Below are 27258 nucleotides of genomic sequence, written 5' to 3' on the forward strand. Positions count from 1 at the left end.
TATTTTAGTGTCTCCTATTATCTTTTTATTCTATGCTATTTACTTATATTTAAAAAGTGAATAGCTATTATCTCGTTTATTATTACAACAATTATTAGGTATAAGTATATAATATTAAACAATATATTTAATATTAATTTATTAATGCCATCAAAAATAATGTTGGTTTTTTGATATTTTTTCATTATTGGTTTTTTTACTGATTATATTTATTTGAACGTAAAAGAGTTAATATGTTTTTTGGTTTTATTTATACATTTATATTTAATGGAACACACTGATAAAGCACAGTCAAAACAAAACATTTTTGACTTTAGTCATGACTAATATTGCTTTATTGAAATAGAATGTACGCTATTTTGATTAGTCATAATTAAGCAGTAACTGGATGGTTATATCAAAATGATGCCAACAATTATTTATGCTAAAATATCTACAATATAAAGGTAATTATATTATATTTATGCATGCACATAATTTTGACATACTATATGCTATACGCATTATCTGAAGTTTTAAAAATTAAGTAAATAAGTATAAGGTACCATATTATGTGTATAATATTATTATTTATTTTATTCAATAGACTTATGAAATGTCTGTTAAGCATGGAATTAACCTCGAAAACTTAATATCATTAGTCCAAGGGCGTCAGTCTCTTTATGATTACAAAAACAAAATTCATTTTCTTCCTGCTCGGTAAGACTTCGGACGTTCCACTGTAAAATATTAATATTGTTTATGTTGGATTTAAGGGGCATCAATTTTGTTTATCTGGTTAGTAATTATCGTATTGATATTCTCCACAGTAAGGTTAGAGGAAAAAAAATAATAAATAAATAGTTTATTTTAATAAATTAGTTACTTAGCAGTATGTTTAAAGTTAGGGATGGCTAGTAATGAGCTTAAGGAAGATTCAATTAGAGACTGGAAAGAAAAGGGGGAGAAAGGGGAAAAAAGCGAGGGAGAATTAATTAGTTTCAGATAATTTCTGAGATAAGATGTGAATCCAAGATATATCGTTGGAGTTTATTTCCGTTGAGGGCTGTTGATTAGAGACCTGGTTTAAATAACTTCCATTGGGGGAAGAAAAAAAAGACTACGTGAGTAACCTTCCCTATTTATTTACAAATATGTAAATAGTTCACTTTAAAAATGTAAATCATGAGCCACTGAACACAGATAAACAGTTATTACATGATCTGAAATTTAAATCTTATTAGCATAAGCATACTTCCTTAAAAGTAGTCAATAATAATTTGTTAGTTCTAATAACCATATATATAACGGCTTGGATAATTTATTTCTTCAATAATATTATAATGTTAATATTTTTGTATAGAATTATCTTTGGCAAACAAAAAATAATTAAAAGAATTTGGAGGTACCTAATTTATATTTTTTGTAAAAATTGTTAAATATTCAGGTAGTAAGAAAAAATAAATTAAATGCATGCATGTACATTACATAAAATGTTGATTCATTTATTTATTTCATGCTACCACACAATTGTGGTTATAATTTTAACAGGTTAACATTTTAATTTAAATATGAATAACAGTTGAATAGTTTAAAACAAAATAAATTAGTATAATTTTGTAACAAATCAATGATTATTTTTAAAAAATCTGGTAAATACTGCAATACAAAAAAAAAAAAAAAAAAAAAGAATTAAAGAGAAATATCTCCAATAGTTTTCTGCTTATTTAATATTTGTCAAATGACAAATAATGAAATAAATATGAACATCCTCTCCGTATATTATGATTAACAATATTCAGTAACAATTGACTATAATTATAAATAAAACTTAAAAAAAGAAATTAAAAATAATGAAGACATCAAAGAAAATAATAAGAAACAGGCAACTAATATAAACACATAAATATAATCTAGAAAATACATTTTTTGTTGTGTAACTATTTAGGTGTGATAACTATAAAGACACTATACTTTATATAACTGCTTAGAATGTAAATATGTAATACCCAAAGAGTAATTTGATAACCCTGACCCTGTATTGCATGAATAAAATAAAAATCTGTAATAAATATTGTTAATATAAGTAGTATTGAGCATGGTTTCATCATAAATTGGTATAAAAGTTGCCTATTAGAAAAAAGACGAAGAAAAAATTAAATTAACATGGTTTTTAAAGGTAACTTAATGACAATGAAATAAACAAATAAAATAAATAAAAATTAAAACTAAACCGCATTAAACAAAAATGCAAAATGTGTTATATTTTATGTTTAACAAAAAAAGAGGAACTTTCAGGTCCAATTGAATCATTTCAAAAGACCACTACCCTACGCGAGGATAATAAATAAAAATAATTTATTAATTCATCAATCATCGGTCAGTCATTTGCTTAGAAAATAAACAAAACAATTATGTTTTACCATTATTTATAACTTTGCTATAACTTGTTTTAAAATATAAAAAGTATATACATATATAATATATAAATATATGTATAAGTATATAAAGTACCTATTATTTTTGAGCTTTTTACTCTTTTGACAGTCAGTCTTGTTACAAAACGTACGGAGGGTATGTTTATAATAATATTATTCACTATCATCATCTTTGTGACATAAATCTAATACTACCCTGTCAAATTCGTCCATTCGTTCATCAAAACATTTAATTTGTTCAACAATTTCAGACAAATGGTTGTTAACATTCAAATGATCAGGACGAACTCTTAATGATGGAGCTCTGAGAAATTTTTGATAGAATAATGCTAATTCAATGTTGGGATTTGAATCTGAAAATGCAGCTGGCTTAAACTGTAATGGATTGGTATCACAACTACGACGCCGACAAAAATCTTCTGGCGAATGAGGTTTAACAGACTGACCCTAAAATAAAAAAATAAATATTAATACAAAATGTGAATTTTAAATATTTTAATGGTCATTAACTTAACAATAACAGCCAAATACCAATAACAAATATATAATATTTTTTAATTGCCCAATTAAATACTTATGTATGTTAATTAAAAATAAAACAAAATACTAAAGTAAAGTTAGTTTATAATAAAATTACCAATTCTACCAAAATAAAATCATTGATGGCCTCATTGCTGGATGTATTCATTGAATGATTGGTTTTATTTTTAGTTTCATATGAATTGGTATTATAAGCAACTCCAGAATTAATTTTGTTATTTTGAGCTGATATTGAAATTGAATTGTTATTTTCATTCGTAGAGTTCTGTTGTGCTTTTGACAATTGGTTACTAGATACCATATGTGGCGGCCAATATTCAGCTCGTTTTCTTGGTTTAATGAAGGTATCTTTTGGAAATTCAGGAATACGATATAGGTTTAGTTTTTTAACTTTTTCTTCGAGACTGTCAGAAAAGGCGCCCACTGTCCAATCATCCATGATATATGCTTTTCTGGACTCTTCATCACTAAAATATAATATATTTTTAGCATAACAATGTAATAATTAGTACATGAAGTTGAATTTAATTAAGGCAATATTAATAAATTAATTATTATCTACAATTATGCACTAACTAAAAAAATTTTAGAACTTAATTTTTATTTTAGAAAACATACAAATAAAATAAAAACAAAATACATACATGGGAGTTTTGATTATTTGATTATGCCGTGGACTATACTCTTTTCGAAAATGATCACTCTTGAGCATAATCGGGTCCTGTTGAGATGTTAGAGTCATAGAGGTACGATAACAAACTGTCACTTGAATGGTTCCAATTGGCATTGACACTTGACCAATCTGTAATTCTTTATATTCCTTTCCTGTAACATGACAAGAAAAAAATGTAACATAAATATAAATTTATTAAACCTAGTTGTTTTTGGCAATGAGTATTTTCTTTTGTGATACTTTTGCATTGTATAATTTTAACAATAATAATAATATAAATAACTAAATATACTATTAAGAGTTGAAATTAAATGATAGTTTAAAACAAATATGAAAACTAATCAATCCTCAGTTGTTATTTCTATTGTGTAATTTGACCTCTAAATGCTATGAAAACAAATTTATTGGCAACTATTTGGATTCACTTCAGGTCATGACATTGTTGAATTATATATATAAAAAAAAAAATTACATTATTATTATAATACTACACAATATTATTCTAACAAATAAAATAATAAATGTTGAAAAAGTGTAATTTTTTTAATATGCAATGCATTAAAATTAACATGTAATCATAACTTGAATATATTAGTATTAAATAGATAGGATCAATGTTATAAAATATATTGTTAACTGATTAAAACTAGCAACCCTGGTAAATAGGATACACAAAATAAGATGAAATTCAAATTGTCTTCATTTTTTTACATTCATCATTCTATGAATTACAATCAGATAATATTCATGTGATTACTGTATGATGTAAAAGCTGAAACATAGATTATGCATAAGTTATATATAAAATACTGTAAATCCTTATTGTGAAAGAGCTGTTTATAGTTTTTGAAATTCATACAATTTTAAAAAAAAATTTGACATAAATAAAATTGACTTTAGTCTTGTTTTGTAATATTTATTTTACTGATAAAAATTGTAAAATCAATACTTTAAGCAGATTTTGTAATTTGTTATGCAAAAAGAAAATGTTTTAGGTTTTGTTTTCAGAGAATTAAATCTTTGAAAAATACTGATTATCTTATAATATCTTATAACTAGCTATAATATCTTCATAGCTATGTTATTCACTAATAGAAGTAATTAAATTAAAGCATGAACCACTAACAAAGATTTATTATTAGTGTTTAACTGTTTTAGGAGAGTTAATGATTTATTAGTTTTTATTTAAAGATTAAGATTTCTTAATTAATATGATTATAAAATATTTTTTTTTTTTTTATGAGATTAACTAAAATTATAAATTTTTTATGTATAAACATCATTGACATAAATACTAATGAGAATATTTAAATACATTTAAAACCAAATAATAAAGTAATATAATATTATAATATTTGAATAAAATATAATTTAAGTACATAGAACCAAAGAACTATTAAAGTTGAATATATTATTGTAAAACATATTTACCACAGTCAATTAATAAATCAAAGTAAATATTTTATAAAAGGTATAAAATAGTTATTGGAATGAATATATTTGTCTTGTGCCAGCGTTTTAAATTAAAAACAATTAAAATATATGGTAAATATGAAGTAGAAATATTGAAAATATAACTTTATGTTATTACATTACATTACATTGAATTTAAGAATTTATTAATTTACATTATATAATAAAACTACTAGTTAAATTACCCGTCGTTGCCGGGTTTAAGTATATAAATGTATGTAACCTACCAAGATTAAATTTTGTTAAATCTATTGAAATTTAAATTAATTAAGATTTTTGAAATAATATTTTATACATATTAATTTAGTTATTATCATAACCTATTCGATAAGTTATAGCTTACAACTACCTGAACCTCTCTACAGTTTGGTATTTTGTTGAATACATAGAGCATCTCACTTCTCCGAATATTTTACCTTTTGTCAATAAGTTCATGGTCTTTTTGAGTTTTAACCGAAACACTCTTGCAATTATATCATGTCGATCATATGATCTTTGACCGGGAAGTAAGAGCTCTTTTATCTCGTCCCAGCGAGGATTATATGTAAAAGTAATAAAAAGGTCAGGACGACCGTAATGTCTAACGTAGGTCATAGCATCTTGTGTTCTTTCGTGCATGTACCTTGGCCCACCAGTAAAAGTTGACGGGAGTATAACAATTTGGCCTAACTGATTAGCTTCTATGTCTCGTCGTCCAATCGCATCTTTTAAATGAATATAACTATCTGCACGCAATTTGGCTTGGTTGTTTTTGATGTAACTTAGTCTTTCAGTTTCAATTTTGGCGTATTCATCTACCAAATATTGACTGAAAAGAGAACGATAATTAACTAAATAGTTGTCTTCCCCTTCTCTGACCATTATTCTATATGAGTAAAAACTTGATGCAGAGACAGTTTTTTTAAGCGGTAACTTGGTTTTTGGATCGCGTTGTGGTATATTGATTGCATACCCATCATCCCCCCAACAAAACATTAAAGGATACTGCAGTGCGTCGTATGCTCGATGTATCTCACTGCTACGGTGAAGTGAGTTACTTCGGTTTTCGAGGATGATGTCTCTTCGATCAAACTGCTGATCTACTAACACTAAAGCAACTTTATTTGCCGTTGGTGCATTATACCTGCCTCTATGTTCTTCTGGTGGTTTTTTATCTGCATGTATTACAACTTTAAATGACTCTGAAGGAGGTATTTTATCGATGGTAAATTGTAACGATCAATTGTAAATTATGCGGTGGCATGCCTAGTAAATCCAATGAGTTTAAAAACTCTGTTGAATAATTTACAACTTCAGTAGCATCGCAAACTGTATCTAGATTTGTATGACACCAAGTTTTCTGGTAACAAATTTTGTATCTTGAGATTCAATTCGCTGACCTCCACATTTTTTGCTACTAAAATTGCTCTTTCTGTCAGCCACTCATGATTTGTGTATTGTCTATGTACACTGGGACATATCTGGTCAATGTGAGCATCTTGCGAATAAATGATTGTGCAGAAATCGTTCGGTAATTTTATACATCCCGTTTCATCTGTAGTAACTTTCCCATCTCTAATATCTAACAATTGTTTTGAGAATCTTTTGCACGCAACTTTTTTTGATTGAATCGAAATCGTTCGCTATCTATCTTTATATATATTTCGACCATGAATTGTTGACAAAGCTTATGCATCGTAAAATAACTTAGTCCTGATCGCGTATAATCATCAACCGATATGCATAATAATTTTTTGAACTAACATTCTTATTTGTTTTGGCACCTGTTGCGGGATCTTTTTGTTTAATATTCATGCAATACCCGTCATTTACTACCAAAAATAAAATTAATAGTTTTTTAATAATTTTTCAATAGTTTTATTTAATATAATTAATTTTCAATAGCGCAGTTATCGACCTGGTCAAAAAATATTAAACCGATTTCAACCCTTTAAATTCAAAATTTCGAAAAATCCTTTCTTAGCGCACGTCTACATCATAATAGCTATCTGTATGCCAAATTTCAGCCAGATCCGTCCAATGGTTTGAGCTGTGCGTTGATTGGTATTGCGTTTAAATAACCGTTTTATATATACAGATATATAACGTACAAATATTACGAAATAACTTTTATTTCAATTAAAAATAAATGTTTTTAATTTAGACTTTGGGGTCAATTAGTCTCAATATATATATAACAAATTATAAAAATTATTATTTAATAGTATAATTTATTAGTATTAAATTTACAAAGCAAAAAGTTTCCTTTGTGTTTGAAAATTGTATAAATCTTTTAAACTAGAATGTATTTTTAACACAATTAATCCAAATTATTTAAGTAGTTGTACTGTGTGTAATCGTAGATTAGATTTATAGTAGAGTAGAAGCATATGTTTATCTAGGATGACCAAAATAAAATAAATGAGGTAAGTGAAAGTGAAAACTTGTCATCATTGTAATTGACCTATAATGAATAAAATATCTGTATTTAATACCAAGAATGTTATTAAATTGTACGTTTTTTGATTAAAAATAAAAAAAATTCTGAATGTTCTAACTTTAAATAAATTAGGTACTAATTGTTTAAGAAACATCAATATTCAACATTTTTAACATTTATTTACGATTATGGTAATTATGTAAGACATAAAATGACAAGAATATAACTAGTTTTTTAAAGAACTAAATACGAGTATATTACTCCAAAGTGTATATAGAACAAATTAATAAATAATTGTTCATTAAATATGATTATTTATAAAATACAGTTTAATGAAATTTGTGACAATGATCAATAAAAAAAAAAAACTTGCTCAGGACGGAAGACATTTTGTTTAATATTCCTGTTTAATAAATTAATCTTATTTTTATGATCACAAGATTAAATAAACTATTATATTTTTATAAAGATATTTATCATAATTTATTCATTAAAAAAAAAAATTATATCTAAAAACTACGATTTTGAATTTTTTTTATTATTTATATTATATACTTGAAATATTTTAATTCGAAGTTGTAAGTTATCTATATTGGTAAATACTAAATATATATTATTTAACACTAAAAAACAGAAAAGTCATTTAAGTATTAATACGATTGTTTAATGTTTACAGTATTTACACAATTAAAAATTTAATTATACAAAAAAATCGAAGTTATTTATTTAATTCATTATAGTCTGCTTAAATAGTGATTTTTGTCATAGGCACAATTTTGGGGGGCTTGGGTGTGTGTAGTACCCTTAATTTTAAAATTAGCACCTCCAAATCTAGTCATGTTAATTTACATTTAAATAATCATTACTCATTATGTATATAAAAAAAGTATTATTTATAAATTTATAATTAAATAATGGTAGCGGAAGTTCGTCCTAACTAAAATCTGTGAAAACTAAAAAGTAAAAGTCTCGTTTATGGCGCATTTTTACAGTCTTTATCTGGTTATTCGGCTGTTTTTCTTTACGCCTGGTAAAAATAGAGATTTTGGAGAAATTACCTTTTTAAAATATTACGGCATGACGATTTCGAATTTAAAAAGTTGCTAAATGAAACTTTTGGATCAGTATTTCTAACCAGTGTTAAAAATGTTATAAAAAAATATCATGGTATAACTAATAACTAAAAGGTCCTTTGTTTCTTTCAGAACCTAAAACCAACCATTTGATGAAACATTAGTGTATGCAAACGAATAATACGTTATACGCACAATAAAAATATAAAATCAAATTGAACAATTTAAATTTAGAAAACTACTAAACATTTTAGTGATTGTTGAATTGCGGGCAATTACGGATTGCGGATGTTTATAACTAGGGCTAAGATTTTATTGCAAATGCATCTTTTTTTTCTGATTTCCAATCCACATAGGTCCATAAGAAGAAAATACGTTTCAAGTAACACTGATCAATTTAATGTAGTTTTTATGTTGTAATTCATAACAAATTTAACTTTATTTGCATTTTTAGGGCATTTTTAAAGTTTTTAGAGAATTTTTCAGATTTATCAATAAATTATTAAATAGTAGGGCATTTTTTCGCTCAAAATTTGCACGTTTAAGTGTGTTATCTACTAAATTGATAAACTAATAAGTACGAGCATATCGACTCATGTACCTATTTTATCAATAATAGGACAAAATTAGTATAGTCCAATGGTTCTCTACCGGGGTGACATGGATGCAGTATAGAAGTGACACGAAATCTTCAAGGGAAAAGGAAATAAATTAATTAATTTTAATAAAATCATACTATTGCTATAACTGTCATGTAAATATCATACCTTTAAGTTTAAATCTTTATATTATTTAGATCCGATAAATACGTGTAATATTTTGATTTGCGAAATCACTGCATTATCGATTATCTTATTAATTTAACCGGGATCGTTAGTTATTTTGCAGTAGCTAGTTATGTAGCGTTATATCTCTACAACTCTAGAAGACGATATAAGACTAGTTTTTTCCATCATCAGCCCTCGACTTCCTCAACTTTGTAAAAACCACCAGGGCCTAATTTATCATCAGTTTTCATACAAATCATTATTATTTTTTCTTTCTTTTTCTTTTTTTTTTTAATTTGCAAATTTAAACTTTTAACTGTCAATGTTTATTGAACCCTACAATTCAAATAAATTGTAGGTATACTTATTATTTTTGGTGTGTACTATGTATAAATATATTTTTTTGTTATTTCAAGAATTATTCTAAAATACACAGTTAAGATAATTTATTTTTTGATGTTAGGGTGACGCGGTGTTTTATTCTAGTGGCTAAAAGTGACATGAACGAGGATGAGAATCACTGGTATAGTCGAAATAAATTTTTCTATTTACAAGAGCCCAATGACGATCATAATAGTAAGTTATGAAATAAATTAAATTAATTATAATTAAATGTGTCTTTATACATGATTTTCTAATATCATTTTTAAATTATAATACATTTTTTTTTTTACTAATTTTTGCAGTACATTTTTTTTAGAGTATTAAAATCCCAGACCTATTTATAACCATTAAAGAATATGAAAAAATGTCTTCAACATTCCCAGTTTTTTCATTGAAATTTTGCCCTTGATTTTTGTACAGGAATTTATTTTGAAATTTGGAATTAAAATTTTTGATTTTAGAACGAAAAAAAGAAGAACGAAAGACATACCATAGCGAAAGTTTTTTTTTCGTATAGAAAAAAATACATGACTACTTTAACTGTATTATATTACAAGTATTCATAAATACTGTACAAATGTTTGTAGAAAAATAATGTGAATAACAAAATAATATGTATCTTAGGAAATTATGTCTTAATAACATAGGAATGCATTGTTGTCTCCTACACTATTCAAGGCGATACTTGATTTTTATATTATTATGCATTACAGAAATCATGAATAACAGTTCGGGTCATTATACTATGATCACGTTAAGAACTATAGACCACGAGTTATTAATCATACAAATTCTTAAATAGTTTTCTACGAAATAATATAATTTTATAATGAAAGCTATGTTACTTATTATTGTAATGATTAAAATTACATAAAATTACATATAAAAATTACTTATAGCGTTATAAAAATTTAAAAAAAAAACTAAATAATACAAACTGTACATTCATTGTTATTATCAGCACAAAAATAGAGATACATATGAAATAAATAACATTTAAGTAAAGTTTATTAAGTTAAGTTGATTGAAGCAAGTAACATTTAAAGTTTTACACGTATGCAATAGATCACGTGATACGTTCGGCGTGACATTACGCGTTTATATCCTATTCTTGAATGATGCGAATAGAAACGCGGTGGAACTAATACCATTTTGCTAAGAAATGAACGTATTTCATCAAAAAAACTTAATTTGTGTCGTGTGTTTCTTTAACAGCTTCAAGTATTCATTATTTATTCTGTCTAAATTTAAACAACGTTTAAAAAATATGATTTAAATCAGTGACGTATTTTCAAATTGTGTGTGTGAAAGAAGGAGAGGAGTGTAAATTTTTTTAAAAAAATAAACGATTTTATAATATTATAAAAAATATATAAAGGTATGAATTAATAGTTAAATTATTCTATTATTATTCAAAAACAAAATGAAAACTTATTTACAACCACATTATACAAATTAATGTTCTCTTTCTCTGTACCTTAAAAGCCAGTCATTTATGATTTCTGAATATTTTTTTCTTCTGGAGGGGAGAGGGTCGAAATTCGGGGACCTTCTCTCCCCCTCAGAAAATACGCCACTGATTTAAATTATAATAATTGTTTTGTTTTTAATAAGATGGTTATTTATAGTTAATTACCTATTAAGTTAATTTAATTACCTACTTGAATTAAGTTATCGATTGTAAATATAAATTGTATTATAATAAATGTCTCATTTACAAGACACAACACAAAACTGATGAACATTTTTTGCGTTGATCATATTTAATAACATTAACAAGTAATTTAAATTTACTTACCAAGTGCGTGAATTTGAGGTTCGCCAGCATAAATTCGATGATGAATTTGAAAAGAATCATTAGATTGTTGTCTGGAATATCGATATGCTGGTATTACTCGAGAAACTGATACCAATGATTTTAATAAAATTCCTAATCTATTATATAGTGTATAAACTAAATGTCGAGAGCAAAATGGATCAAAGGCACTTTCTGCTAATAAACCAATACTCCATGTTTCTAATGTCATAATATCTCCATCAATGGTTTTCAAAAAAATTTCTACACATAAAGGCATAGAATCTCCTCCAATTCCATTGCTTAAGGCCAGCTTTGTTTCAGTTACTACATCAGGTATCTCTTTTATAGCAACATTCATCTGAAAAACAACATTTAGATATTTATATAAGATAAATAAATAATATGAAAACTAATAATAAAAATATAATAATTGGCATTATTAATAAATAAGTTAACTGTCTTTAAAAGTCCTAAATCATGTTCCTACAGATTTTCTCAGATCATAAGATTATCAGGAAATGCAAATATATAATTTAAAATAGTTTTTCTTAGTTGAAATTTTAAGTGTCTTGAATTTATACAATGTGAGTTGAACATATAATGTAGGGAGCATCTTTATAAGTCACTAAAAAGTGAATAAAAAGGTCTGCATCAAAATATCATTTATCTTTATATAAATCAGTTAATACCAATTTATTAGATTACAATTACATTTTTGGGTGGATCTCAAGAAATAAAAGTTGGAGATAAAAAGAAATTAAATTAATTTAAATAATTTTCCAGATAGTATTAAGTTTATTAAATGTTAAGAAAAAACTTTATTACAAATATTGATGTGCATTGATCTAACATATTAAAGTGTTGTGTTAATTTAGTGGTTCTTTAAGTGTATATATTTTATTCCTACTAAAATAACTTTATTACTAAAGTATTTTTTTTTTTTTTATAACAATACCCAAGACTTTTATAACTAATATCAAACAATACTAAGTATTAATTTATTTTATACACATATAATAAATCATATTAACACAATTAAAATACTAGATATATGTACAAACCTAAACCTAGTTTTATAGCTATTTGAAATAATATTCTGTTTACTGTTTAATCCAGATTTTTGATAATCTGGATAAAGTCTAGTCTCATCAAGTCCAGATCAATGGACTACTGTATTTAAGTTTTATTTTTAAGTTCTTATTATTATAATAATGAAAATGTAAGTTCAAGCATATTTAGAATTAAAAAAATAAAAATAAATAAATAGTAATTGAACAAAGCATAAACTATACAATAGTGAACTGGTTTTCAAGGCTTTTGATATCTTGCTTAACAGGATTTAATAAGCTAGTAAAATTAATATACAAAACAAAAAAAAACTGAAAGACAAATACAATTATTTTGTAATTCCAACAACATTTCATATAAATTAAATTAATAATACCTACTGTTTTATGATTAATAAGAACATCCAAAATATGTTACTAATTTTATCATGTTAGCTCAAATAAATTTAATTCAAATTATATTACTTTTTATGTCAGTAATATTATATAAATTATAATATAAAAATTAATTAGAATATTTGAATGTGAACATATTGAGTTATATTGAATACTTAAAAAAATATAAAAAAAAAAATTACAATTAAACAGAAAATCAGGGTTATAGTATTACTGATTTAGTAGGTACTTACATTTTAGTTGCAAAAAATAATAAATGATAAATTATTATTGAGTAAGTTATTTAAGCAGCATAACAATTTACTGTAATATCTAGATAATAGGTAATATATAAAGAGCTTTTGATTGAAATTTATAATTTCACATAATCTTGGGACTGGTTGAAGACAGGTTATGTAAACTCAAGCAAAGGAAACATCAAAAATATTTAACAGCATTTTATCAATCAAACAAAATATACATATAAATAAAGATTTGAATACTTATATAAATATATGGGCAGTATAAGAAAATAAAAATTGTTTAATTTTTTTTTTTTTTTTTTTACCAATTAGGTACTTTAAAAATATATTATAAGTTATATTTATATAAATACTTGATACAAAATATAAATGCTTACCGAACTATTTTGGTTGGTACAATAAGTATGTAACTTTTCTCCCATTCTTGACTGTACAATTATTTGAGCTGATTTCATAGTCATAAGTTTTGTTAATTGTTCCATTTCTTGTCTTTCTTTCTCAGCTGATTCAGTCAATGTTCGTGTATCCACCATTTTAATTTTTTTATAATTATATAAAATTTATAAATTGAACTATAATCACTTATTTAACAACAATTTATTATAAAATGTACACAATGACAAACACTTAATAATTGTTTTGAACACATAAAGTGTCTTTTACACAAAAATAATAGTTGCTGCTCCATGGTTTTTAGCATATTATAATCTGAAACATATAAAGAGGATGTAAATTAAAAACAAATCAAAAATGTAAACAAAATTGAATAAGTAATACACATAACATTTTTTTTAAGGGATTTTCTAATAAATTTATTAGCATTACATAGATAATGAAATGCATTTTAAGAAAACTAAATTTTAATAATTATATTTTTTTTGTTGCTAAAATGTTTGTATAACTTTTAAATTTCTCGATTAAGTTTTAACAAAGTTATCCAAAGTAACTTTTATTTCTGTTTTTAGTACTAATTTAAATACATAGAATAAGGAAATGAAGCTAATTGGCGTTTCTAACAAATATACAGCTACTTTAATATTACAGATTGAAAACATCTACAGTAAATATACACATTTGAGGGAGATTATTAATATACTTGTTATTAACTGACCCATAAGAATTAATGATTCAGTTATTTCATTGCCTTTGATGCCAATGTGACTTAGAACCTAGATATATCCGATGAATTGGTGGAATGAGAAGTTGATATATCAGAAAAACATTATTAGGCTAAAAAATATTTAAATATAATATATTGCCTATATAAATTTGAATCAAAATTATATAAACAATATGAATATTATTGTAACCCTATTTACTTGACATAACTACAATGAATTCTTAATAAATTATTAAGTCCCATATTTTAATCTGAGGGAGTATAATAGTGTAGATTTAAACGTTAACCTTAGTTAAAAACTGAAAGCATTAACTTATGTGATTTGTTTTTATTTGGTTATGTATTATCATTATGTTATATATCAAAGAGCACCTATATCAGAGTATATCATTACAATTATAACAAAAATATCTTTTACTACTTATTTATCAATAAATATACAAAAATTGAAAACAAATCATATTCATTATAAGATAATTAGGAAGTTAAAATAAAGTTTGTTGATAAAAATTTAATTGTATTGACGTAGCAGCTAAGTTCAAAGAGAAGTTAATTAACCCATGAGATTTATTTATCATAAATAAAACGTAAAACATTATAACTGCTTAGTAAGTAATGATTATATTATGAACAAAATATAATATATCTATTTTTAATATGCAATGAAAAGTGAACATGTTGATACCAAAAATATTTATTTTAATAAAAATTAATTAAAAAATAATAATAAAAAAAACAACAATAATCAGGATGTATATATTTAACACACAAAATAATCACTTATTTTTCAAAAGTGATTTTCAAAAAATTTAAATGTTTTCTTAAAAATTTCTAGAAGATGACAAAATGTCTATACTTATGAACATTAACCACTACTATATTAAACTTTTAAACAATTAATTTCTAAAAATTACTGAAAACTACAGATGACATTGAAACTTCTTATAGTTTTTTTTACACAAAAATGCGAATAAACCCACCAAGAAATTGGGCACATACAGAATGATTGATATTTATATTTCACTGAAATTTTATTAAAAATTTACAACATATCTACTCCCGAAGTTTCAAACAAATTTAAATTTAAATTTCATAACATATACATTTGACTTATGTATATTTGTACTGAAATAAAAATTATAACTATAAGTAATAAAATAAAATATTATTAAATGATTAATGCTCATAAATAAATATTTAAATAATACTCCAGGCTATGCTTTCATTTATTATTTATATAATATATTTATAAACTCAATATAGGTATATTCAAGATTGTTTAGATATGGAATATACAATTCTATAAATGAACCTACCAAATTTATTACAACCCCAAAACTTAAATTGCTTAAGCATTAACAAAAAAAAATTAATAATCAGCAATATTTATTATAGAGGTACAAATTAAAAATGAATAGGTATATCTAATAGTGATTACAATAAGTACCTACATAATTACTACAATAATTTTAATATTTGAATTTATCAATTTTTTTTTTCGAGAAATACAAATAAAAAACATAAATTTAAATAAATTATGTAATTATAAGTAGTGCCTACTGTACCATAAGTTAATACCATAATATTAAGTAATTGATTAAATAATACCATTAATATTTAGACATGCCTACCTATAATTTTTCAATGTATAGAATACTTGCAAACAAGGTCACAGCTGTAAAAATATAGCTGACTTACCTATTAATATAGCACGAACAAGGTTACATACATTCTGATAAAGGTAATTATCAACTAAATGATCAAATGACAACAGTTTTTTTAAACTTTTTTTCTTCAAAATTTAACTTTCATCTTTGTTATTTATTTAAGATAAAGGAATAATAAATGTTTTTATTTTCAACACTCTTATTTATATATTTTAATACTTATTGGTATATATGATAAGAAATACCATAAAAAACTGAATTTTAAAAAACTATTCAGAATACATTTTAAAAAGGCTAAAAAATATCTAATTTATAGTATTAGTTTGAACATCATGTTATTTTTTTATATTAAATTATACTTATGGTTGGAAGTATCAAAGTGTCTGAATTCTAAGTCATGATTTAGTCTCACATTTTTACAATTAAAATCTATTGCTAGTTTGAAAGATGTAACAACATAAGTTATATTTGGTTAAAAAACTTAAAATAGGAAGAATGTTAACAACACACATTGCATATTTTTTTTAATAGTTTTAACTGTACTTACATATATATAGGTATATATAACTAGTAGATATATAAAATAATAAGGGATCAAAACAATTCGGTGATTTTCTTAGATTAACATATAATAATTATAAATCAGTTTATATTAAATTGTAAATCTACTTAACATTGTAGAAATATACGTCATATAGGTGATGTACAGGAACTGAGAAATATTTAAATAATTATAGTTCATTGGTGAAAACCAAGTATAAATATATATTTATTTTGCTATTCACTGAAGAAAAATGAATTCAAATATTATAATGCTTAATCCATTTTATCATCTATTACTTTTGTATCTATGCCTCTTGTTTATATTAACTTTTAAAATACTCATAACTATACTTATACTTATAGGTATATAACTTTTAAAATACTTATATACCTACATATCTATAGAAATATTTAAATATTTTAAGATAATAAATTGCAAGGCTAAAAACAATAAATCAGATAAGTGACAAGATTAATAGAAAATGTTATTATCATTTAATAAAATAAAGTAAATATCGGTAAAACCTACTTCTGAACTAATCAGCTGTGTAATATCATACATATAGGTAGGCACAGTTGAAAAATAATACATTGAACACATGTTTTGCAATACCCCATTATTTAATAGAATGTAGATATTTCAAACATATATTGGTAAGGTCATGTTTTATAGACATTTGTAAATTGATTAATGTTATTCATCAAAATTTGCAAACTTGATAGTGAGTGATATCAAAGTCAGAAATTATCGAAAAATCCACACATTGTTCGAATCGAAAACCATGTCATCATTAGAAACGTCTGTAGGCGGATTTTAAAGAGTCCTGTTGTGATGATAGGACGTGAACAACTAAAATTGGATGAGATGTGGCCGCATTACACAGCGCACAGCGCACAGTGCTCATAATCATAAGTCGTAATCATTTGAAGGAAAATAAAATGCCGGGATGTAGTAGTCACCATCTGTTGGCGGGTTATTATATTTCCGCAGACCTTAGTGCTAAGGTTAACCATAAAAATAATATAAAAAAAGCCGTAGGCACACACACACACACACTCACCAGTAGTGAGAATAAACAATCGCGTACGTGCACAGATCTTATTATTCGCGTAAACAACGCCACCGGACGGTCGGCGGAGACACGGCGATCGACGTTTTGGCGCCACAAATTCGAAGGCGGTCGACACGCACGCAAACCATGTAGACGGCCCGGACGAACACGAGCTCAACGTTACGGCTGTTAACAGCGCGAAGCTACACCAAAGTCAAAGGCGGTTCCGCCGTGACGCACGGCCGACGGACGAGCGCGTCACCAATCACTGCACAACAACACGCGGCGACGGCCGTTCGAGTCAAATATTATTCCGTGCTTGACGGACGGAATGTTTCACGGGCGGACGGCGGCGACACCCGTTGTCGTGGACGCGAACACACGAGCGCGCACGTTATGAACCAGACGCATGCAACTCCCGCGAACGCGGCGAACACTTTTTCGCGCGAAGACCTCGACGAGAAACGGAAACGGGGGCCGAAAGTAATCGCACAAGCACAACGGGACGGTGTCTAGACGGTCGTGAGAAACATGCTCGTTTAGCAGCAGTCGGTTTGCGCCATATCGTCGGTGCACGCGGATTGCCTACAACGCGGTGGGGGAATGTACTATAATACCGTAGCGGTGCAGTGGCGGGATCGGGGAACCCGTGGACAGGGCGGGGCGTGTGGAGGCGAGAAAAAGGAGGAAAACAACAACGGCGGGTCGCGACGACGGGCGGATCCACCGCGAGTGCATGACGTGTGCGTGCTGTCGAGACGGGCGCGGCGAGACCAATCCGGTACCGTTACGTCACGCGGAAAAATGTTTTCGCGCCGTGTGCTGGTGGGGTGGTCTCGAGTTGTCGCGCGACTGCAGATACGTCCACCGAATACGATAACGATTGATTACGTTAACGCGGATAACGTGGCGCGCCGCCACGTCTGTGGGCGTGACCGAGACACGTCGACCCGGACTTACCTATAGTATTTTTCACCACACTAACCACGGTACCTCTGGTTTTGTTCAGAAATCAACACTCTGTTAAGAGGTCGAAATTGGAACGTGTACTATATTTCGGTTCACCAGTTCTCCGGTACGGCAGTCGATTCTGTACTTTCTTTCCCGTCCGCTGCTCTGAAATCCCTTCGATCACTACGTGAAATTTAACGGCCGTTAATGATTATCACTGTAAAAAACCTAACGGGGTTGGTAACATTGTCAGACAATGCCGGTTATTACCCAGTGCAATCATTATCAATTTCAATGTGAGTATTCTTGTTAGTGGTTCGATTCCGTCTGCTGAATTACAGAATTAAAATCACTATGCTAAATGTTCGCAGAAGCCGGAATCTGGAAGCTATGCTCAGCTTAGCATTAAATTTTTGGTAGCATAGTGGGATACAAATACAGATAGAGTAGCATCTTAATAACGGTATATTTGCATCTGAGCTTATTTGAAAATCATCATTAGTAAAATGATCACTGCAAATTCTACTGTGCTGCGATGGTTAAAATTTTTTCTTATAATACGGTCAATAATTGCCAATTGTTTTTCAAACATATTGGAAACTTACTGGAAAAATTGTGTAGATTATCCAGGTGAATCTCTATTTGCATAGCCGTACGCAACACACGAATAAGGCATATTTGGTTATTAATTAAGTTTATAACTTAACATTTATTGCTAAAAGAATAACATTAATTGTAATATTTGTATTATATTCAGGTTATAGCAGAAGTATTTTGACCCCCGAAAAAATGGCGGCTATATCAGAGACACGCTTCACCTGATAACAGGAGTTCGCTATCTAGTATTGTATAGATATCTGTGCAGCAGGTCATAGAGGAAGATTACGACAGCAACTGCAGCTGCTCATCTAGAGCTGTTGATAATGAATAACATCGTTATTCGTTAACCCAAAACCTTGGTTAAAACGTCAAAACAAAAAATAACAATAACCTCGTACTTTTTCTTCCAAGTAATAGTTTGTTCCTGTTACTTCAGTAGTAACTGTTATAAATCACTTTATTGTTATTTTCCCTCATCACTACCATGCCGAAAGTTCGCAGAAGCCGGAAGCCTCCTCCAGACGGATGGGAACTCATTGAACCAACGCTCGAAGAGCTGGAACAAAAAATGAGAGAAGGTATATAAACGTTATAAACATATTCATGGACCTTGGTCTCTATGGGTTTTTATTTTTGCGTCGGATATTCTTATACTTTATTAATCTTAATTCTTAAAATTGTATTGTATGAGTTTTATTTTGAATGTTTTCACAAGCATTTATACTTTTTTCATAAATGTTATAAGTACGAAATTAATGTGGTTTAAATATTTTTATGTTAACCTTAAATACTGATGAAAAAATGATTGTACTTTTATTAGTTAAAGATTGCTTTTTGTTATATATTTATAAAATCTTAAATAATCTATTGTTTTTTTAGCGGAAACTGAATCTCATGAAGGAAAACGTAAAGTTGAAGCACTGTGGCCTATTTTTAAAATTCATAACCAAAAATCAAGATATATTTATGATTTATACCACAGGCGTAAAGCTATTTCTAGAGGTTTGTAGTGATGAGCAACAGAACATTTTGATTTTAAACTATCAATCTATTAAACATTTTTATTTTTATGTGTTGATTATTTATTTTTAGAAATGTTGCTATTTTTGTTCTTATTCAAAATAGAGGTTGTATTTTAACTATTCACTCTTTAATCAAATAATATTGGATACAATTGGTTGAAAGACCTATTAACATGTATTGAACATTAAGAATCTAATTAAAACTAGTATCAATTTTGTATGATTATATAAAAATAATTTTGATTTTGCTCATTTTGAATTGGTTAAATTGTATCAGTATTATATATATATATATATATATTACTATTTTGTTTTAAAATCATATCCATAATTAAAAAATTGTATTATTCATAATTATCTTTACATCTATCTAGTTATAAAATATTTATCAACCATTTTCATGAAATGTTCATTATAAACATTAAAAAAAATTAAATTATATTAGATTTGTCTGCAAGTATCCATATTAATTCATATTTATTAAAGATTAAAATGAAATGAGCTTTTTGTTAAATTTTTAAATTATTTTATAAGTAAAATTATATTTTATTTTTATAATATATAATCATTTTACTATACAAATATTTAATAATCAAGTTATTACTTTTTACTGTATTAATTTTAGATTTGTACGATTTTTGCCTCCAAGAAAAAATTGCTGATCAAAATTTAATAGCAAAATGGAAAAAACAAGGATATGAAAACTTATGTTGTCTACGTTGTATTCAAACTAGAGATACAAATTTTGGTACTAGCTGTATATGCAGAGTTCCAAAATCTAAACTGGAAGAAGTAATTGTTTAATATTATTTAATATACATTTATGTTATATTATTGATTAATATATTTTATTTTCAGGGGCGAATCGTAGAGTGTGTACATTGTGGATGTAGAGGTTGTTCTGGTTGAATAAAAATATAATTAGATAAATGCTTAAATTAATATTGTTATTCTTAATAATACATGTGATGAATTTTTTCCCTATTATATGTATAGACAAGACTGAAATTAAAACAGTATGCTAATTGAAATTGTAATAAATTAGAAATATTTAATTTCGTTATCGTAAAGCATAAAATTCATTCATTATTTTGATTTTGTATGATTAACATATTTTGTAATGGATAACATTTAATTTAATTAATTTTCATATTATTTGATTAAAAAATATATTTTAGTGCTGATATTTGAATAATAATTTAGACGCTTTCAGAGTTATACAATTGCTTTTAATTATAAAATAGTTAAATAAAGGTAAGTTCATTGAAAAGAGTAATAAGTACTAATCATGTGATACATTTGTACTTTTATTTTTCATATACCATCTTTAAATATTTTATTTTATAATTTAAATTATTTATTATGTATAAAGTGAAGATAATACTATAAACCTTGTTTTCTTTCCATGATTCCTCTTCTGATGACAACATTTTACTTTTGGTACATCAACTTCCTTAGTAAATTCTTATAACATGTGTAAATATTTATTTTGATTTAAGTTGGTTATATAAAGGTAAAATTTTCCTCTGCTATATGGTCATTTGATAGAATAATAATTGTTTTACTGAATTCACATTACATTTTCTATTGATTAGGTTAGTAGCATATTTGATGCTTGGTTCCCTATTGATGTTAAATAATTTAAGTTATACTATTTACAGTGGATTTATATATTAAAATATTAAAAATTACAAAACTGGTAATATAAGTAAATTGGTATAATAAATATAATTTACCAATGAAGTGGACTATGTGTTGAGTTAGTAAATTTAAAATATAGATTTTAAATTTTATGATTATAATTAAAATATAAGAAAGTATCAAAATATTAACTGTGCTTAGAGAATGATAAAAATTAAAAACATTTTGATATTATGTTTATTATTTTTATATGAAGAAAGAACCAATCGTGTTAGTGATCTTTTTGATAATTTTGTTTACGCAAAATCATAATACTCCAGTTTCAGACCGAATCAAAGCACTAACAATGAACAAACTTAGATTTAATTACAGTTTACTCTTGATTATCCGCTGTCTTCCACGGAATCGTTTACATACCCTTATGTATACAAAAAAATATATACGTATTGTATCTTTCCATTATAAATCATTATAGGTTTAATTGGGTTGTGAATTTGTCAGCCGATAACGATCAGTAACGGTAACGGGCTGCGATAGTCGATTATGCGATAACGTACATTATATATTGCATTTGATCACTTATAACGCGTATACCTATTAGGCCGCTTTAGACGATCGTGTTTTCTCGCGAGATTGGAACGCGACGTTCCATTCGTACGCGAAAGAGTGTGCGTGTAATTATAAAATCGTCATTTAGGAAAGCGTGCATGATTGTACATGTTTCAACAGGATTGTCGTGCGTGATAATATTGTCATTACACGGACGGTATATTTATACAGTTTATCGTTCACGACTTGTGCGTATACACGTAACAAATCTTAAAAACATTTTTATAAAAATTTTGTAATATATTAACTTAACATTATTCTAATTAATTGCGTATATCATTAACGTGGTATACTATACTATATTATAATAATAATTAAAAATTAATTTAATAACTGGTTTGGTGCGTTTTGAAATTTACGTCATTTTACTTAATATAAAATTTAAATTTGTTACCTATTTTTCCACTTCGACAACATGAGTGACTCAAGATATCTATCAAAAGAATTTATTATAGAGTTTTTAGAAAAATATCGTCAGTTTCCATGTTTATGGAAAATAAAATCAAAAGATTACACTAATAAAAACTTAAAAAATAGAGCCTACGACGAGTTACTGACAGTGTGTAAGAATATTAATCCAGAAGCCAATCGGGATTTTGTAGTTAAAAAAATACAAAGTTTTAGAGGATCTTTTCGAAAAGAGTTAAAGAAAGTTGAAGATTCCAAAAGAAGTGGGAAATCTGCAGATGATGTACATGTTCCAACCTTGTGGTATTATCATTTGCTGGAATTCACGGTGGACCAAGAACTTCCCACAGATAGCATTAGCAATTTTAACAATACCGGAGTTAATGATGATTTAGATAGTACAACTGGTGATATTACAGATGAGGTAAGACAAAAATTATATTTTTATTTATAATATTGTAATTTTTTTTTAACTTATAAAATAATATTATTTCATTTTCATAAAAAAAAGGATAATTGATTGACTTAAAACATACTTAGTAATCTTATATAGTTATAGGTTCATAATATTAAAGTAATATACTTGTAGGTAGGGTAAATTGTATTAGGCTCTTCCAGCTTTTAACATATCTTCTTGAAATTCAACTGATCCTTCATTATTATAAAAGTGCATGTATTTATCTCTGTTAATTTTTGCATTATCGGAAACATTTTTAGTACGTGCATGTTGTAGTCCAGGAAGTTCATTATTGCTATTCACTCTCCAATCGCCGTTTTGTAATATGTTCATGCCATCTTGTCTATCAAAATTTGTTGAGGTGACGTAAGAATTTCCACGTTTTCTTAAGAAGTTATGAAGTACGCATATTGCTAACACGGCATATGAAGCCTTTTCTGGGTGTAAGTGAATAGCTCCTTGTAATAATCTAAATATTGATGAAATAAGCCCAAATGTGTTTTCAACACAGTTTCTTGCCCTCGACAGTCTATAATTGAATGTTCTTTTTTCTTTTGTTAATTCTCGTTGAGCATATGGTTTTAAAATATTATCATGCAGAGCAAAAGCTTCATCACCAAGGAAAACAAAATTTAAATTATTTACCGTTTCATTATTGTCCGGAAGTTGTAATTTTCCTGTTTTCAAGTCCTCGTAAAAGTTAGTGAATTCTATTACACCTGCATCGGATAATCTTCCATTTTTCCCCACATCGACGAAAATAAATTCATAATTGCTATTTACAATTGCCATTAAAATAATGCTATAGAATCCTTTATAATTGTAGAATTGAGCCCCAGTGCTGGGGGGTTGCACAATTCTTATGTGTTTTCCATCAATTGAACCACCACAGTTAATAAATTGCCAACGATCTTGAAATCCCATTGCAACAGTTTCCCATTCTTCTTTCGTTGTAGGGAACTATAATAAGATTTGTTGTAAAAATTAGTTTAATTTATTTTTGATTAATATTAAAATAGCAGAATAACCCGGCCTCCCTCGTGTGCAGTGTTTTTATGTTATCTCTAATTATTATTTATTATATCACCTAATTTTATTCAAAATGGTTTATTCTGGGTACTATTTTAAAAATCAATTTTTTGTATATTATTGGAACATTAAAATAATGGTCAATTCTAGTTCTATTTAATGAACTTTTTATTTAATTTAATTTAAATTTAAAATTTAAGTTCAAAATTTATTATAAACATTTACAAATTTTATTTAAATATTTTACTTTTTAAACTAATATTTAAAGACATTTATTTTATTTGTATAGGGCTGTTCAAATACACTAATTCAAAACATAATCAATAATGATTTTAATGATGATAATACCAGAGTTGAACAAACTGCAACAAAACTTTTTACTTCCATTCCTTCTGTACCGCAAAAAAAAAAAACGTAAAGCTATTGATCGCCAAAATGATTTTTTAAAACTATGTTCAGAAGCGTTATCCAAAGATGACATCGACGAATATGACGCCATTGGGATAAATGTTGCTTCAAAATTGAAAAGAATGGATCCAACTCAATCTATACATGCAGATTTACTCATAAATAAAGTATTAACACAGGGGTTATTAGGAAACTTAACATCTGAATTTGATATTTGTAATAAGTCAACAGTCCAGCAACATTTTGAAAATCAAAATCTCAGCCAAATTCCTACTAATTTTTCAAATTATTCATATAATTATGATAGACCTACATCAAACTCTACAACTATATCAAGTCCATCACCGTCCATTCAAGACAACATAAATACGATATCAATTGAAAAATATCCTACATCTTACATACAGTGATTTGGGTTAAACTTATTTTATATTTAAATAAAATTTAAGGTACATTTTTGTTTTATATTTTTATTTTGTTATTTTTCCAGTGAGGTATATATTATGTACCTATAATAATCAAAAAAAGTAATTAATTATGTTTTATAATTTTAATTTTTCATATTTTGTATGATATAAATTATTTTATCGATGCGATTTATGCAATTTTATCTTTAATAGGAAGATCCTAAAAATCTATTTTATTTTGTTGTTTATAAAAGATATAAAATATACTTTTTTCGGAATACCAATTACTAATTCTAAAAAATAAATATTTATTACCTTCATGTAATCCATTTTTAAAGCTTCGAATATCGCTTTACACGTCTCTGGAATGATAAATGATAAACTTGGTGCTGATATACAAGTGCTAAATTTTAAATCTTCATAAGACCTTCCCGTGGCGAGATATCTGAGAGTCGCAATAAGTCTTTCTTCTGGACTTATCGCTGTTCTCATTACAGTATCTTGTTTTTTTATCTTCGGCCCTACAAGCTCTAGCAAAAACTGAAAATCTTTTGAATCCATTCTAAGATAATTTTTGTAGTCATCTGGACAGTTGTCTTCGAGTTCACGGAGAAGCGTAATGTCACTAAATTTATGGCGATTTAATTTCCAGTTTTTCACCCATTTTGAGCGTTTTTTTTTATTGTCTTTTGTTAACAAATAAAAAGCGGCACTTGCAATTGCAATTTTCTTTTGTTTTAATTTATACATGATTATAACAAAAATTAGAAATTTATCAAACACAAAATACCACGATACTACACTCTACGAGAGTTCGAAAACATGTGGACCGTAGACAAAACTGTTGATATTTTCGAAATGCCACGCGCCACTTTTATCGCGTGGGAATGTTGACATTTTTTATCTTTAGACGGACGTACTTTCTTGTCAATCCTACATTAAACGAAAGCACGTAGGATTGGCGTGTATCATATTTTTTTGGTTCGATCTTGGCGTGTCACGCGCCAATCCTACGGGACGGATCGCACGCATGGCGCGCCGTTCCAATCTCGCGAGAAAACACGATCGTCTAAAGTGGCCTATTTAGTCTTCTGTTTACTATCGACTAGAACTATTGGTTCTTTTTATTAATTTTTCATTATACATGTACATACATGTGTATCTATTTTAATAATACTTATGTAATAATAATTTTCAATTTCCAATTTAGTTTTTATTATAAAATTTAATTTTGCGGATTATCCGCGGAATTCGTTTATCCGTGGATGTCCTGCCACCCCTATTCCATGGATAATCGGGAGTATACTGTATTTAGTTTTTTTTTACTCAAAGAAATTATTGAGTTCCTTCGAATCTTTGTATAAAACATTTCTATAAATTTGATTCACTTTACAATTACTTATACAATTCAGTCAATCATATTTCTAAAGTTCTATAAATTTATTTTTTTATTGTTATTGATGATGGGCATATACGGATATCATGGATTATTCAATTCAATTTTGCCTTTCAATGACTCATTTTTATATTTGCATTAATTAAATTCTATTGCATAATTTTCAAACATAAGTATATCATGCATTCGACGCATTTAAATTACCATTGTAGTTTTATGCTTGGGTTAAACTACCTTCGGATATTACGGACATTTTGAAAAATTATTTGTGTAAATCGATTAATTATTGTTTTGGTCTATTGTGAACATTAAAAAAACATATATTTATCACTTATATAATATATATATATATATATATATAACGCAAATCCATTATTGTGGGCTTTTTTTAATTAACAGGCCAAAAAGGAGTTTAGAAATAATAAAAACGTTTAATTTTACTCGAAAAATATATAAATTATAATCATGCAGTAAAAATTATAAAAAAAAAATCACATAATGATAAGATCAATGTATTTCTCACTTCACGAAGAATATAAATTTAATGTGATGAAGCCCTTTGGTAAATCATGAAGGCTTAGTCCTGTAATAATATAATCTGTGTCTACAAATATTATGTTTTAAACTTTTATGGAAAAAAATTAAATCGGTGACAATTTTTAAGATTGAATTATTATAATAGTTTTCCTGAATGAAATT

The 27258-nt window shown here is 26.8% G+C and overlaps 4 protein-coding genes across 5 annotated transcripts; 2 read left to right on the plus strand and 2 right to left on the minus strand.

Annotated features, from left to right (window-relative positions):
- Nucleotides 1-1661: 1661 nt before the first annotated feature.
- Nucleotides 1662-13854, minus strand: LOC112690660 (autophagy-related protein 13 homolog). 2 transcript variants are annotated; one of them, XM_025564710.1, is made up of 5 exons: nt 13627-13782; nt 11545-11902; nt 3602-3782; nt 3055-3424; nt 1662-2864 (listed from the first exon to the last, which is right to left on the minus strand). In XM_025564710.1, the coding sequence occupies exons 1-5, from the start codon at nt 13780-13782 to the stop codon at nt 2571-2573; spliced, it is 1359 nt and encodes a 452-aa protein (XP_025420495.1). In that variant the 3' UTR covers nt 1662-2570. The 2 variants fall into 2 exon arrangements, with proteins under 2 accessions (XP_025420495.1, XP_025420496.1); XM_025564711.1 differs by having other exon boundaries at nt 1663-2864; nt 3064-3424; nt 13627-13854.
- A 4833-nt stretch (nt 13855-18687) lies between these two features.
- LOC112690661 (protein BUD31 homolog) lies at nt 18688-21146 on the plus strand. The gene is made up of 6 exons (XM_025564712.1): nt 18688-18878; nt 18954-19263; nt 19340-19760; nt 20062-20184; nt 20830-20996; nt 21063-21146. Exons 3-6 carry the CDS (start codon nt 19667-19669, stop codon nt 21111-21113), a joined length of 435 nt encoding a protein of 144 aa, XP_025420497.1. The 5' UTR covers nt 18688-18878; nt 18954-19263; nt 19340-19666; the 3' UTR covers nt 21114-21146.
- A 1799-nt stretch (nt 21147-22945) lies between these two features.
- On the plus strand, nt 22946-25237 carry LOC112690666. Its single transcript, XM_025564718.1, has 2 exons — nt 22946-23286; nt 24638-25237. Exon 2 carries the CDS (start codon nt 24675-24677, stop codon nt 25164-25166), a length of 492 nt encoding a protein of 163 aa, XP_025420503.1. The 5' UTR covers nt 22946-23286; nt 24638-24674; the 3' UTR covers nt 25167-25237.
- Nucleotides 23415-25979, minus strand: LOC112690665 (putative nuclease HARBI1). Its single transcript, XM_025564717.1, has 2 exons — nt 25479-25979; nt 23415-24279 (listed from the first exon to the last, which is right to left on the minus strand). The coding sequence occupies exons 1-2, from the start codon at nt 25911-25913 to the stop codon at nt 23467-23469; spliced, it is 1248 nt and encodes a 415-aa protein (XP_025420502.1). The 5' UTR covers nt 25914-25979; the 3' UTR covers nt 23415-23466.
- Nucleotides 25980-27258: the final 1279 nt, after the last annotated feature.

The sequence above is a fragment of the Sipha flava genome, unplaced genomic scaffold (genome assembly GCF_003268045.1).
Source record: "Sipha flava isolate LNK unplaced genomic scaffold, YSA_version1 516_pilon_pilon, whole genome shotgun sequence".
In the NCBI taxonomy this organism is placed as follows: Eukaryota; Metazoa; Arthropoda; class Insecta; order Hemiptera; family Aphididae; genus Sipha; species Sipha flava.

Coding starts and splice junctions, on each gene's coding strand:
- LOC112690660 (XM_025564710.1), bottom strand. CDS start 13,782: ATGGTGGATACACGAACATTGACTGAATCAGCTGAGAAAGAAAGACAA. Junction 3,783..11,544: donor ACCTCAAATTCACGCACTTG/GTAAGTAAATTT, acceptor GTCATGTTACAG/GAAAGGAATATAAAGAATTA. Junction 3,425..3,601: donor CAAATAATCAAAACTCCCAT/GTATGTATTTTG, acceptor ATTATATTTTAG/TGATGAAGAGTCCAGAAAAG.
- LOC112690661 (XM_025564712.1), top strand. CDS start 19,667: ATGCCGAAAGTTCGCAGAAGCCGGAAGCCTCCTCCAGACGGATGGGAA. Junction 19,761..20,061: donor GGAACAAAAAATGAGAGAAG/GTATATAAACGT, acceptor TTGTTTTTTTAG/CGGAAACTGAATCTCATGAA. Junction 20,997..21,062: donor CAAAATCTAAACTGGAAGAA/GTAATTGTTTAA, acceptor TTTTATTTTCAG/GGGCGAATCGTAGAGTGTGT.
- LOC112690666 (XM_025564718.1), top strand. CDS start 24,675: ATGATTTTAATGATGATAATACCAGAGTTGAACAAACTGCAACAAAAC.
- LOC112690665 (XM_025564717.1), bottom strand. CDS start 25,913: ATGTATAAATTAAAACAAAAGAAAATTGCAATTGCAAGTGCCGCTTTT. Junction 24,280..25,478: donor TAAAAATGGATTACATGAAG/GTAATAAATATT, acceptor ATCTTATTATAG/TTCCCTACAACGAAAGAAGA.